The sequence below is a fragment of the Chelonia mydas genome, chromosome 5 (genome assembly GCF_015237465.2).
Source record: "Chelonia mydas isolate rCheMyd1 chromosome 5, rCheMyd1.pri.v2, whole genome shotgun sequence".
Taxonomy (NCBI): Eukaryota; Metazoa; Chordata; order Testudines; family Cheloniidae; genus Chelonia; species Chelonia mydas.
Window position 1 is genome coordinate 132,574,819 of NC_051245.2, and position 12,585 is coordinate 132,587,403.

The following is a 12,585-nucleotide window of genomic DNA, read 5'->3' on the forward strand; positions in this document are numbered from 1 at the left end:
GTGGGGTAAGGGTGTATGATCACTTCAGAGCCCTAGAGGGCAGGTGTGTGAAGGAGTCTGGACACAGAGAATGGCCAACACCCTGTTTCCTGGCGACTGATGGCCTGGGCCCTTCCCCCCGCTAGGTGAGAGCTAAAAGGTTGGAGAACAAAGGAATCAGGTGACCTCCTGGCCCAGGAAAGAGACAAAGCCCAGAGGAGGAGGGGCTGGAGGGAGTTTCAGTTTGGGGCTGGCTGGGACATCGAGTGAAGGGCAGACGTGGTTGTCTGACTCACTCCCCCCCAAAATGGACCCAGCTGAGGGGTCCTGTTCTCTGCACCTACAAGCTCTGGTTTAGACCATGTTCCTGTCGTCTAATAAGCCTCTGTTTTACTGGCTGGCTGAGAGTCTTGTCTGACTGCGGAGTTGGGGTGCAGGACCCTCTGGCTTCCCCAGGACCCCGCCTGAGCGGACTCGCTGTGGGAAGCGCACGGAGAGGCAGAGGATGCTGAATGCTCCGAGGTCAGACCCAGGAAGGCGGAAGCCGTGTGAGCTGTGTGTCCTGCAGACAGGCTGCTCACAGAAAGGAGTTTTCCCCAGAGTCCTGCCTGGCTTCAGGGGGACAGTTCCAGAGCATCGCCCAGGGACTCCGTGACACTCTCCCTACGCACACATCATTTACAGCCTACACTACATCATTTACGGCGGCACAACTGCACCAATGCAGGTGTGCTACTGTAATGCTTCTGATGAAGATGCTTTAAGCAGACAGAAGAGATCTCTCCGACGTAGAAGCCCTCTACACCAACATTGCACACAAAGATGGACAAACCGTCAAGAACAGTATTCCTGATAACGTCACGGCAAACCTGGTGGCTGAACTTTGTGACTTTGTCCTCACCCACAACTATTTCGCATTTGGGGACAATGTATATCTTCAAGTCAGCGACACCGCTATGGTACTCACATGGCCCCACAGCATGCCAAAATGTTTATGGTTGACTTAGAACAACGCTTCCTCAGCTCTCATCCTCTAACGCCCCTACTCTATTTGGGCTACGTTGATGACATCTTCATCATCTGGACCCATGGGAAGGAGGCCATTGAGGAATTCCACCGGGATTTAAACAATTTCCATTCCACCATCAACCTCAGCCTGGACCAGTCCACGCAACAGATCCAGTTCCTGGACACTACAGTGCAAATAAGCGACTGTCACATAACCACCACCCTATACTGGAAACCTACTGACCACTATACTTATCTACATGCCTCCAGCTTTCATCCAGACCACACTACATGATCCATTGTCTACAGCCAAGCTCTAAGATACAACCGCATTTGTTCCAATCCCTCAGACAGAGACAAACACCTATAGGATCTCTATCAAGAGTTCTTAAAACTACAGTCTCCACCTGCTGAAGGGAAGAAACAGATTGACAGAGCCAGAAGAGTACCCAGAAGTCACCTACTACAGGACAGGCCCAACAACAGAATGCCACTAGCTGTCGCCTTCATTCCTCAACTAAAACCTCTCCAGCGCATCATCAAGGATCTACAACCTATCCTGAAGGATGATCCCTCAGTCTCACAGACCCTGGGAGACAGGCCAGTCCTCGCTTACAGACAGCCCCCCAACCTGTAGCAAATACTCACCAGCAACTACACACCACACAATAAAAACACGAAACCAGGAACCTATCCCCGCAACAAACCCTGTTGCCAACTCTGTCCACATATCATAGGACTCTGACACCATCATAGGACCTAACCGCATCAGCCACACCATCATGGGTTCGTTCTCCTGCACATCTACCAATGTGATCTATGCCATCATGTGCCAGCAATGCCCCTCTGCCATGTACACTGGCCAAACTGGACAGTCTCTACGCAAAAGAACAAATGGTCACAAATCAGACGTCAAGAATTATAACATTCAAAAACCAGTCGGAGAACACTTCAACCTCCCTGGACACTCAACAGACTTAAAGGTGGCAATTCTTCAACAAAAAAACTTCAAAAACAGACTCCAATGAGAAATTGCAGAACTGGAATTAATTTGCAAACTGGACACCATCAAATTAGGCTTGAATAAAGGCTGGGAGTGGATGAGTCACTACAAAAACTAAAAACTAATTTCCCCATGCTACTTTCTCCCTACTGTTACTCACACATTCTTGTCAACTGTTTGAAATGGGCCACCCTGATTACCACTACACAAAAGGGATTTTTCCTCCTGTTGATAATAGCCCACTTTAATTGAATTGTCTTGTTAGACCTGACCCCCGTTTGGTAAGGCAATTCCCATCTTTTCATGTACTGTTTACGTATATCTTCCTACTCCGTTTTCCACTCCATGCATCTGAAGAAGTGGGTTTTAGCCCACAAAAGCTTATGCCCAAATACATTTCTTAGTCTCTAAGGTGCCACAAGGACTCCTCTTTGTTTTTACTGAATCTCATGATTGTCACAGTGGCTATGAAATCTTAAATCTAGAAGAGCTACTCAAATAGATATTGAATTCATCCAGAACAAGCAGCCTTAGCAACACCTAACAGCAACTGGGACAGAACTTTGGTCAGCTCAGATAGGATCTGAAATGTATTGAGAGCATCCCACTTCAACAATACCTTAAGTTTAATCCACATTACATACTCCAACGAAGCCAATTTTGGAATGGAGGTCACTCACATCTGAGATCAGAAGCAAAACGGTCATCACTCAAGTAAATTATATAACATTCTCCTTCACCTTCTCTGTGTCAGACATAGGGAATGTTCCTCTGACAAACCATAGGCAAGTTCAACTGACAGGAGACTGAGCTGCTCATTCACAACCTGAGCCTTCAGGGGAGGTTCTGTAGTACGTACAGGCAATGGAATAAGATTAGCTATAGATATTTCTGTTTCAGGTTGGGAATATGCAGGGCTACATAAGCTGTACTAGAAATGTAACTTAAGAACTGGAACAGATATGTGATGGATGAGCCTACACCCCAGAACAACTTGGCAGAGGATACAGGGCATATAATCCAAGACAATGCTTTCAAATTTTGAGTGCAGAAAACTACATTGATAATCAGGGTCATCGAGCAGTCCCTATCGAGAAGAGGAGTAAGTGGGTGGTGTGGATGTCAGCGTGTGTGACAAGCAGAAATTGTGTTAATCTCAGAATGCATTATTCTGATGCTCTTGGAAAGCCTGTGTTCACAGAAGCAGCGATTAAGCAGTGTTGAAGCCTCCCTAATGCTCTCAAACACCGAAGTGTTCTGTCCTGCTCCTTGTTGAGCAGGAATTTTTCCTTGCTCTTCCCACGTGGACTCCATAGAAGGAACCTAAGAAAAGGGATCATTGATCTGAACTGATGCAGCAAATCGGACACCCATGTGGAAGTGTGAAACGCACGGAGCCAGAGTGCATGGTGCTAAGTATGAAATGCCTGCTGAAACTGGCATTGGCAAAGTGACAAAAATGGCACAACTCTGTCTCTGGAGGAAAAACCCCACGCTAGACCCAGTCCATACAGTGTAGACTTTTTAAACGTAAGCAGCTCCCAAAATGTAATTCTTCATGTCAGAATCCATCCACTTTGAAGAGTTAATCTCAAACAGGTAAAAGCGTAAGCGACACGCTAAGTGTACAATCAATTATTAATGTTGTCAAAATGAAAAATAAAAAAAGTGTTCAGCATGGTTCCAGATCTGACAGAACACAAAGCAGTGGGGAGAAATAGACTGTGCACCGCCCCTTACTGATGCGAAGCATGCAATCTGCATGGGTCGATTAACGTTCTAGCATACAAGAACAAGTCCTTGCTTCCACTGGCCATTTCCCCCGCAAAAAATCATCCCACAGGTGCGGCCACCAGTTCAGATTTACCAGTACCTTCGTTTTTTAAATTAATTTATCTGAATAACTGAACTCTTCCAGGGCTCCGTGTATTTTCAATTCCCCCGTGTAAGAAGTGTATTGCCATTTTTTAATAACCTAGGCTCAGTCACAAACTCAAGTGGCCTTTTCTTTATGTTGATCGGTGATTTTTTCCATTCAGAGAAAGTCTGGTATATCATCTTGGTTAAAAGTTTTGGCACAGACTAGTTTACTGGGTTTAGAGCCGAGTTCAAGATAAAATTACAACCACCCCCGGCAATTGTAGCACTTAAATACAACAGAGTAAGAACTTGCTTGAGGTAAAGGACAATGTGAATGGTGTTAAGGCTCAGACTGAGAAAGGAAAGTGTTGGTCCTCTAGTCACATTTTGCCCATAAACCCAAAATAGATGGCTGTTTCTGATAGAATTAGCAGCATAATGGGTTAATCATCATTAGGCTTTAGAGTCAACACTCATTTAGAGCTGTATCCATCTTTCTACAGACCAACACCACTGTTTTGAGGCACTTAATTTTCTCTTTAACTAAAAGGATTGGAAATTTACTTTTGAAATTTAGCAGAAATTGGTATAATTGATCATATAATATACACACACACACGATCAATTATACCAATTTCTGCTAAATACTAAAAATGTATAAAGGGATTTGGAACCAAATCATGCATAAAGGTAGTCTATTTAAATGTCTCCCACACCCATCTTTCCTCCTATTGCTCATCATACCTTGCATAATTAGTAAGCTCTTGAGAAACAGTCCTTCCCCCCAAAGTATTTCTGGAGTGCTTAGCACAATAGGGCCCAGATCCTGATTGGGGCTTTTGATGATTACTGGGGGAAAAAATTATGAAATGTAAGCTTAAACTCTGCAGAAACGGACTTAGCCACGAGAGGAGTGTTGATACACCACTCTAGCGAGTATCTGCTCAGTTCATTCTGAGGTGCTATGTAAAGTAATTTTCAAGGGTTTGTAACTCGACTTTTTTGGATGAAAAGTTGGCCGAGCGGCGGCTGTATCTGTATTTCACAGAGATTACGTTTTCTACATTCTATCACAGCGTGAAGACGACTAGTAAACCTGCCGTGGGATTCCCCGACACAAAGCAGCCACTTTAGATAGGGGAGCATAGCAGCAGCAGCCGCCCTTTCTAAAGCAGCGGAGCTATTTTAAAGTTGGTCCTTGGTGGACTAACCCACAAACGAACATGCAAACAGTTCAAAGCACTAGTCGATCACTGCGATATTACAGTGCACATTTTAGTGCACAGTCATTGTTCTCACGTTTCCATTACACTGCAGTTTTCCTTTATATTGGAAGAAATACACCTCGACTAAAGGATAAAGAGTCATAGTTTTAAGAGTCAGCTATAATAGGAAGGTGACATCTGAACAGTATGGTGAAGAAGAGGACAATTTAAAAACCCTACTTTCCAATGACAGCTGAATAGTCTAAGCCCTTCTCTGCTTCTCGCTCTAAAGCTTACGCTGGGATTCGTTCAATGAATCTTCACTGAGCTCATTTCTGTTCAATTTTGCAATCGCAAACTAAATATTTTTATAGTATTTTAAATGTGTTAGTATTTTTAGTAACTATTACAGTCTGTTAGTGGAGTTTTCTATTGGTCTGTTTTCTTTTGTAAAATAGCTTTTTGTGAGCAAAGTAGTGAGAAAGTTGATTGTGCAGAATGATCCCTGGATTTTAGAAAAAAGTGAAGAAAGAGTGTGAAATAAAGACTTGCCTAATAACAACTTCATTCGTGTTGTTCAGTTCTACCACCAATACAGATGGAGATGCTTCCGCCGGAATGATTAAAGGAGGGACCATTATATTTTCTGGACCCTGCTCTTTGGTCTTTTCCATTAACTGAGAGCACTCTTGCTCAACCGTTATCTTCAGATCTTCAGGGATATGGACACGATCAGTGGCATTCAGATTCTCATCAATGTATTTTTGTGGTTTAGCATAGAGGATTGCCTTTTTAGGGCTGTCACTTATCTGGTTGACAGTGCATATATCAGATAATAAGTCAAGGTTATTCAGAGCATCCTCAGGAAATTTTACTTTGTATGTGTCTTCATACACCTTGGGAAGTGCATTAGCCCAAAGACCATTGGAATACTTAAACAAAATTTCTGCAACTTTCTGTTTGAAGTCACTATTCAGAGAAGCTGATTTGGTCTCCATAACTGGCTTTAAGAAAGGATCTGCTTTTGAAGAAGTAAGGTTCTGAGATGTTCCTTCATGGTCTATGCCACTCGTCACTAAGTGTTGCATTTTCTTAGCAGGATAAAGGAGTACATCTGTATGCCCACCAGTGCACACTTTTTCCACCTTGAAAAAAGGAAAGCACAGTGAGACATTGACCATTTGTAAGTAATCGAACCAAAATATTTTAAGAATGAACAACTATGCATTTTAGACAGAATCTTAGGAAGACATCTACAGGGATTTAAGCATGAGCTATTTTGTGCAATGATTTCCCTTAACATCTCCTTTTCCCTTTACAGGGGGCATTGAGCAGGAAAGCGGGACACACAGCCTTCCCAAAATGGACACTGGATCTACTTACTACATTAGGAGGTGCTTAAAGGCAAGTTTCCTCTTCTACCCCTGTGATGGGCAGAACATAATCCAATCTACTCCAAAACTGATTTTCCCAGCCTTGGACCCGAGAGCCCATTATTTTGCATGACAGTGAAATCAGCACTGATCTGACCTCCTCGTTGGCAGTTTTAGCAGAGGACCAACTCAAGCATGAGATATGCTCCTCTGCTCAAGATTAGCTCGGGTCTTGGACTGACTTTAACTAAATCAACAAGTGCACTTTGGAGGCGTACCAAATCTAGAGTAGGGGCCTCAAAACCTCCTCAAAGCATTCCCAGGCAGCTCCAGGGTCTCTGAAATTTGTCCATTAATGACCTCTCCACTTTGTATGAGGCCCCAAGCCCCTCCACAGGGGAAGAATATTAAAATATGCCAAGTCCCCATTGATGAGGGATTTGGCAGTGCATTTTTAGAGAGATTGGAGCCCTCTGGTGAGGCTCCTCTCTGGAGGCTGACTGCTGCCACGTAGAGGGGACGCCCTACCTGTGGGACTGTTGAACTCATTTTCAGAAGCCCAGAGATGCCCTATGCAGGAAGGGGACTGTCTAGCCCAGAGAGCCATCCTATTAATAACCACACTGGCATTTAGCGCAAGGAATGTAGGGAGACGAGCCAGAGAAGAGATGGAGATGTGAACAAAGATTCAGAAGAAGCAGAGATGAGATAGAATTGTAGAGAAAGAAAACAGACTAAGATCACATGCGGATAGATTAACTCGAGGGATTTAAGGAGCTGTTAAAACTCCCATTTGACTGAAGCAGAACCAAATTAAAACAAAGATTAAAACACAACTGGTAACCACTGCTATACATGCGACTTTGTACAGACTCCCACTTGAAGAACCCACCATTAACAAAACAAAACAAAAACACACCAGTGAATGTCAGTCTCAATTCATAATGGCTGAGCGACCGTGTTGTTACTCTGCAGGCTTCCTCCACCGAATGCAGAGGCTCTAGCAGCGATCCCCTCGTGGAGCATGCTAGGTCTCCGGAAGTGGCTTGCCCATTTCTGTGAACACCTTTTTAAGGGTAGTGGTCTTAGAGGCTGTTTCCTTTACACTTGAAGTGCCAGGGAGATTTGTACTTCTATTGGAAGAATGAGGAGAATTCACACTTTTTGGAGCTCTTCTCACATTCTGGATTCCGGAAGGAAGGGAAGGTGGATGGAGTAAATCACAACAAAATTAGGTGCTATCTTTCAAAATGAATGCGGTGCAGAGCTTTGGGACCTTATACATGCTTTTCTGAGGCAGTGGCTATGGTGGCATCTTTAACTACCAGGAGCTGGAGAAAATTTGAGGGGCCATTTGTAATCTGAATAAGGTGGTGTGGATGCAACAACAAACTTCCATCAAGAATGCTGAATTTTTCATGTAGAGTCATCTAAATTTCTTTATTTGGCTTTGTTTGAATGACAGAGCCCAAGAATCTTGTTGACTATGGGCAACAAAAGCTCCCAGATTCGTTAGTATGGCACTCTGACCTCATGGACTGCATTTTTGGGCTGTGAAGCCTGGAAATGAGAGACAGATACAGACACATACGCCCATCAATGCTTCTGAGAATGACTTCTGCACATCCACATTCAATTTAACAGTACAATACAAGAAAAGGAGGACAGAGAAGTACTAATCAAAGTGTTCAAGAACTTCTCTCCCAAATGAGATGCTGAATTAAGAATAACTTTGCATGAATGGAACTCCGAATTCCATTGTACATCACACAAAGGGCAACACTCCATTAAGCATGCCTTGGAATGGAAGCCTTAGGGCCTCTCAAAGAGGAACCCCAGCTCTAGTGTAACAAGTCTGAACACAAGGTCCAATCCACTTGAACCAGAGTTAATCTTCATCCAAAAAACATTATCTCCAAAAACTACAGAGAGCCTAGGCGGCTTTACAGGACACCTTTCCTAAATGGAAATAAAAGCTCTGTGTTCAACAAGTTTACACAAGTCTCAAACTTCTTCAGGAAGTCTTAGATTTAGGAATGAAACTTGGTGCATAAATGGAATAAATAGTTTCCCAAGTCAAGATGGTGACTTTTCTAAACAAAGTGTTTTATGACTCCCCTCCCCCTCCCGTCCAACCCTGAACATTGGCAGAAACTTTTTTTTGAACTATAACCATACCTGGAACTACTACTTATGTAGTTTCTAAAAGCAATTTTGATGATAAATGTTCAAAATTTTAAGCTACACTAAATTCCATGTGGTGGATGAGTGTGCTCATCTTGCTGAGGAGAGAAGTTCCACTGTGTTTGAATTGGGTAAATACAGTCTTTAGGAATAAACGAATATTACCAAACAGACACCTGCCCCAGAGATATGAGAATGTTCAAGGCTTCTGCAACTAAGCAAGGTTTTCCTCCGTCAGAGAAAGGCAAGACCTGCCAAGCTCCTCACTAAAGAAAGTCAGCTGCAAGTTCTTGTCACTGAGGTATCAACTCATCTTGCTTATCAGGCCAGTCAGTACCGTCCAGATAAGTGCACCTGAATGAAGGTGTTGTTGGACCCACCTCTTCCTTCTGTTGAGACATGAAGGCAACAGTCCCACAGTTCAGTCTGAGGTTCCCTCATACTCTGACTCATGATCTTCTGATGCCTTCCTGATGAAGTCGATCAACAAGAGGAAATGCCTCCACATTTCCTCTGTCAACTTAAAAAAAGCCCAACTGTCAAATTTTCTGAGGAACACTTCTACACTGTCATGCATGGGCAGGACATTTCCTTCCAGGCCCGGAATAGGAAAAGATTTTCTAAAAATGCATGTACTGTCATGCGAGTTGAAAATACAAAAGGAAATGCCCAAAGATCACTTGTGTTGACATTCCCAGTTTAGGTAACCAGATCTGGTTGATTTTTCAAGACAAGTTTCTTCTGAAAGAAGTCACTGGGTTTATTTTTCATTGACAAGTGTTTAATTTCCAGATATTGCAACAACCTTGCACGCTTTTGGTAGCCAACACTTCAGAACACATTGCGTTTTCAAACCAATATAAGACTGTACGTCATATTGGTCATTGTATTTTTGCATTTTCTTTTGTCTGAGCCAAAACAAACAGCTTACCACTGTCCTTGTCATTAAAGGATCCATATTTCCAAATAACCCCTTCGCCAGCGCAGAGCTCCAGCTAAAACTGAACATAGGAAGTGTAGTACCCTTAGGCCTTAATGATTCCAGCCAACACATCGTGCACCCCAATTCAATGATGTTGATCACGGATACTTGCACTTTGCGTCATACATAAATGGATGGTTACAAGAATAACTAGTTCTTCCAAGGGACTGTTGTCTCTATATATTCATATAGGAGATGCAATCCCAGTGGGGCTGAACATGTGGCCACCTGAACCCACTCCTGCAACACCAAATGACCAGAGCCAAAGTTATAAAGGGTCTTGTGGGTCCAAACGCATCACTTCCTTCTGCCAATTCCAACAGAACTCAGTAGGAGGAAAGGTGGGCAGCCAGTATGAACAAAACATTAGCATGGCTCCTCAGCAACACAGGCTACTACGAGCCCATCAGACCTGTCTTCTGCTTACTTTGCTGGCTCCACATAAGACAAAGTCAACTCAAGCCTCAGTCCCTTACCTTCAAAGCACTCCATGGGCTGTGCCCAGGATATCTGAGACCACTTAAAGCTCCAGGACAATGATTGTGGAGACCTCTGCTCCTCAAGCAAAATAAATTTATCACCAGAGTAAGTTCATCTTCTAAGGAGACAGTTTTCTCAGGGGCGGGTCCAAGATTGCAGCAAGCTTCCATAGGGACTAAGGACAGTCATAAATCTCACCATCTTCTGCTCCAACTGCAAGGCCCCTTCTTCAATCTTGCCTTTGCTAATATAAGCATATTATACTGGATAAACACACTGGATAAACAATTTTTTAAAAAAATGTTCAGTTTCCCCCAAGAAAGGATTGGAGAAAGAATGAATTACCCATAACAGATGTTGGTCATCTCACTTAATGTACTTTGGGAAAAAGTGTTTGGAACAACACGCCTGATGAGCCACAGTTACTATGGTGAGTAACCATTTACATCTATTCCTTGAGCTGGCATCAGTATAATCTCAGTTCTGGGTTTCTAGTGAATTATTCAACCACCAGACCAGGAAGGTGGGCTGGGAAGTACTTTAGATTTCAAGAAATGCCTTCCACCTAGGTAGGTTTCAGAGTAGCAGCCGTGTTAGTCTGTATTCACAAAAATAAAAGGAGTACTTGTGGCACCTTAGAGACTAACAAATTTATTTGAGCATAAGATAAGCACCTAAATGCTCAGTCAACAAACTAGTGATGTGTAAATGCACATACAGGAATCCAGGCTGAGCAGCCCTGCAGGTTTCTATGAACAAGCAGGCCCTGGGACAATAAGCTTCAGACCCTGAAGTACTGACACCCCAATCAACTTCCATTTTCAGTAAGCAACATTTGCTTAGATGGAGTAGGTTGAGTGGAAACGGAGTTCCTTTTATATCAACTCCCAAAGGCTACAAAAATTCCAAATAGTAAAAAAATGCCTTACGTCATCTCTCTCAAACTCAGAGAGTTATTGACATGTAAGGTATTAAAGTCTAGCTTCCCTGTGACATAAGATTTTGGGAAGAGCATTACGAGATTGTTAGTTGCATTACAGTACAGACTTGAGGCTCCAACCAACATCAGGCCTACACACTGTACTAGGTACTACATAAAATGAAAGACAGTCCCTGCCTAAAATGTTTTACACTGCCCTGCTTCCCCTGACCTTGCCAAGGCTGCAGCCGAAACGAAAACTAGAAATCAAAAGATGATGGGCAAGTACAAGCAGAAAGTATAGACCCTTTTCTTGGCTGTTTAGCACAGTCCCAGAGATAGACACGATAGGTGAAATTTTGGGGAAAATGAAGGACCCTGCGTTTTTATTTCAAGGTTGATGAAACCCCTTCTCCTCTAACAGGAGGTCTTCCACATGGCCATGAGCTGCAGGTGAAAGGCTCAAGGTTTTCAGGTAGCTGTACTGTCAGAAACAGATGATGCCACCTTATAAGGTGAAGTGTCAAACTAGGTATAGGATATGCACTACACACTCCTCAGTCACCAATTCCTTTTACTGAGTATCAGAACAACTGTAGGCAGGCATAGGGAGCAGCTTTTCCTAAAGACGAAGCTAGTACCTGGCCAGGACAGCTTGACTTTGGGCCATATGACCATTTAGCTGGATTGAGCACATTATAAAGGGATAATGCATGTTTGCCTCTCTCCTTGGACTCCAGGATATCAAACAAAGCAGTGTGTCTTTTCCTGCACAGCTAAAGTTTCCAGTTCCAGACTCTATTTTATCAACTCCTAGACTTGTCTGAAAACATCAGGTGGTGAGATAGTTTTCTTCTATTTCCTCATGAGAGGCCAAGGAGGAAACAACCCTTCTCTTACCAAAAAGGGAGAGGTCACACATTTGCTACCCCTTCCTCCTCCTCTGAAGTGCATTAGGAATACTGGTCAAAGGGGGATGATGCCACAGATGACGGAGCCGTCTTTGATCCACTCTGCCACAGCCTCAGAGTGCATGACAGAGACAGTGTCTTAACTTCATTGAGAGAGAAAGGCAGGGAAAGGAGAGTGTCCTGTTTGTTTTAAAGCTGTTATTTTATGAAGTCCAATACCCACCCCACGTGGGAAAGAGGACCTTCTCAGAAAGGTCACACACCCATGTGTAAAATGAAGGGCAAAGCAAAGTGGCCCTAGAAGAGATGCCCCAAATGCTACAGAAACAGAGTGCTCCTCCAAGTCCACGGGAGAACAAGAGCCCTGGGATGTCAAAGCACCTCCGCTCTGAAAGCTGTCCTAACGAGCCTTACAACCTGTGCAAGGGCACAGAGACTGACCAGAACCCGGAGAACCTAGGCACAATATCCACAGGCTCCATTAGCGTCTTCCCAGAAAGCTGCAAGTAATTTACATATATAACATTTACTTGAATTTTGCCAGCTGATATATCCCATATCCTCGTGATATAAGGAAAAAAAGAATATTTCCCCCTTAATTTATATTCTCTTGCTTTTTCTATCATTTATTCTCTTCTCATGTCAGACAGAAGAGAAGGTAGGAGGCCTAAATGCCTCAAG

The 12,585-nt window shown here is 43.4% G+C and overlaps 1 protein-coding gene across 10 annotated transcripts in view; it reads right to left on the reverse strand.

Annotated features, from left to right (window-relative positions):
• The window catches only part of TDRD7 (tudor domain containing 7), a 125,897-nt gene that overhangs the window by 41,484 nt on the left and 71,828 nt on the right, over positions 1-12,585 (reverse strand). For all 10 annotated transcript variants that reach the window (XM_043547170.1, XM_037902400.2, XM_043547168.1 and 7 more), the window contains one exon: positions 5,608-6,200. In XM_043547170.1, the coding sequence (XP_043403105.1) occupies positions 5,608-6,200 (593 nt within the window). The remainder of the gene's footprint in view (positions 1-5,607; positions 6,201-12,585) is intronic.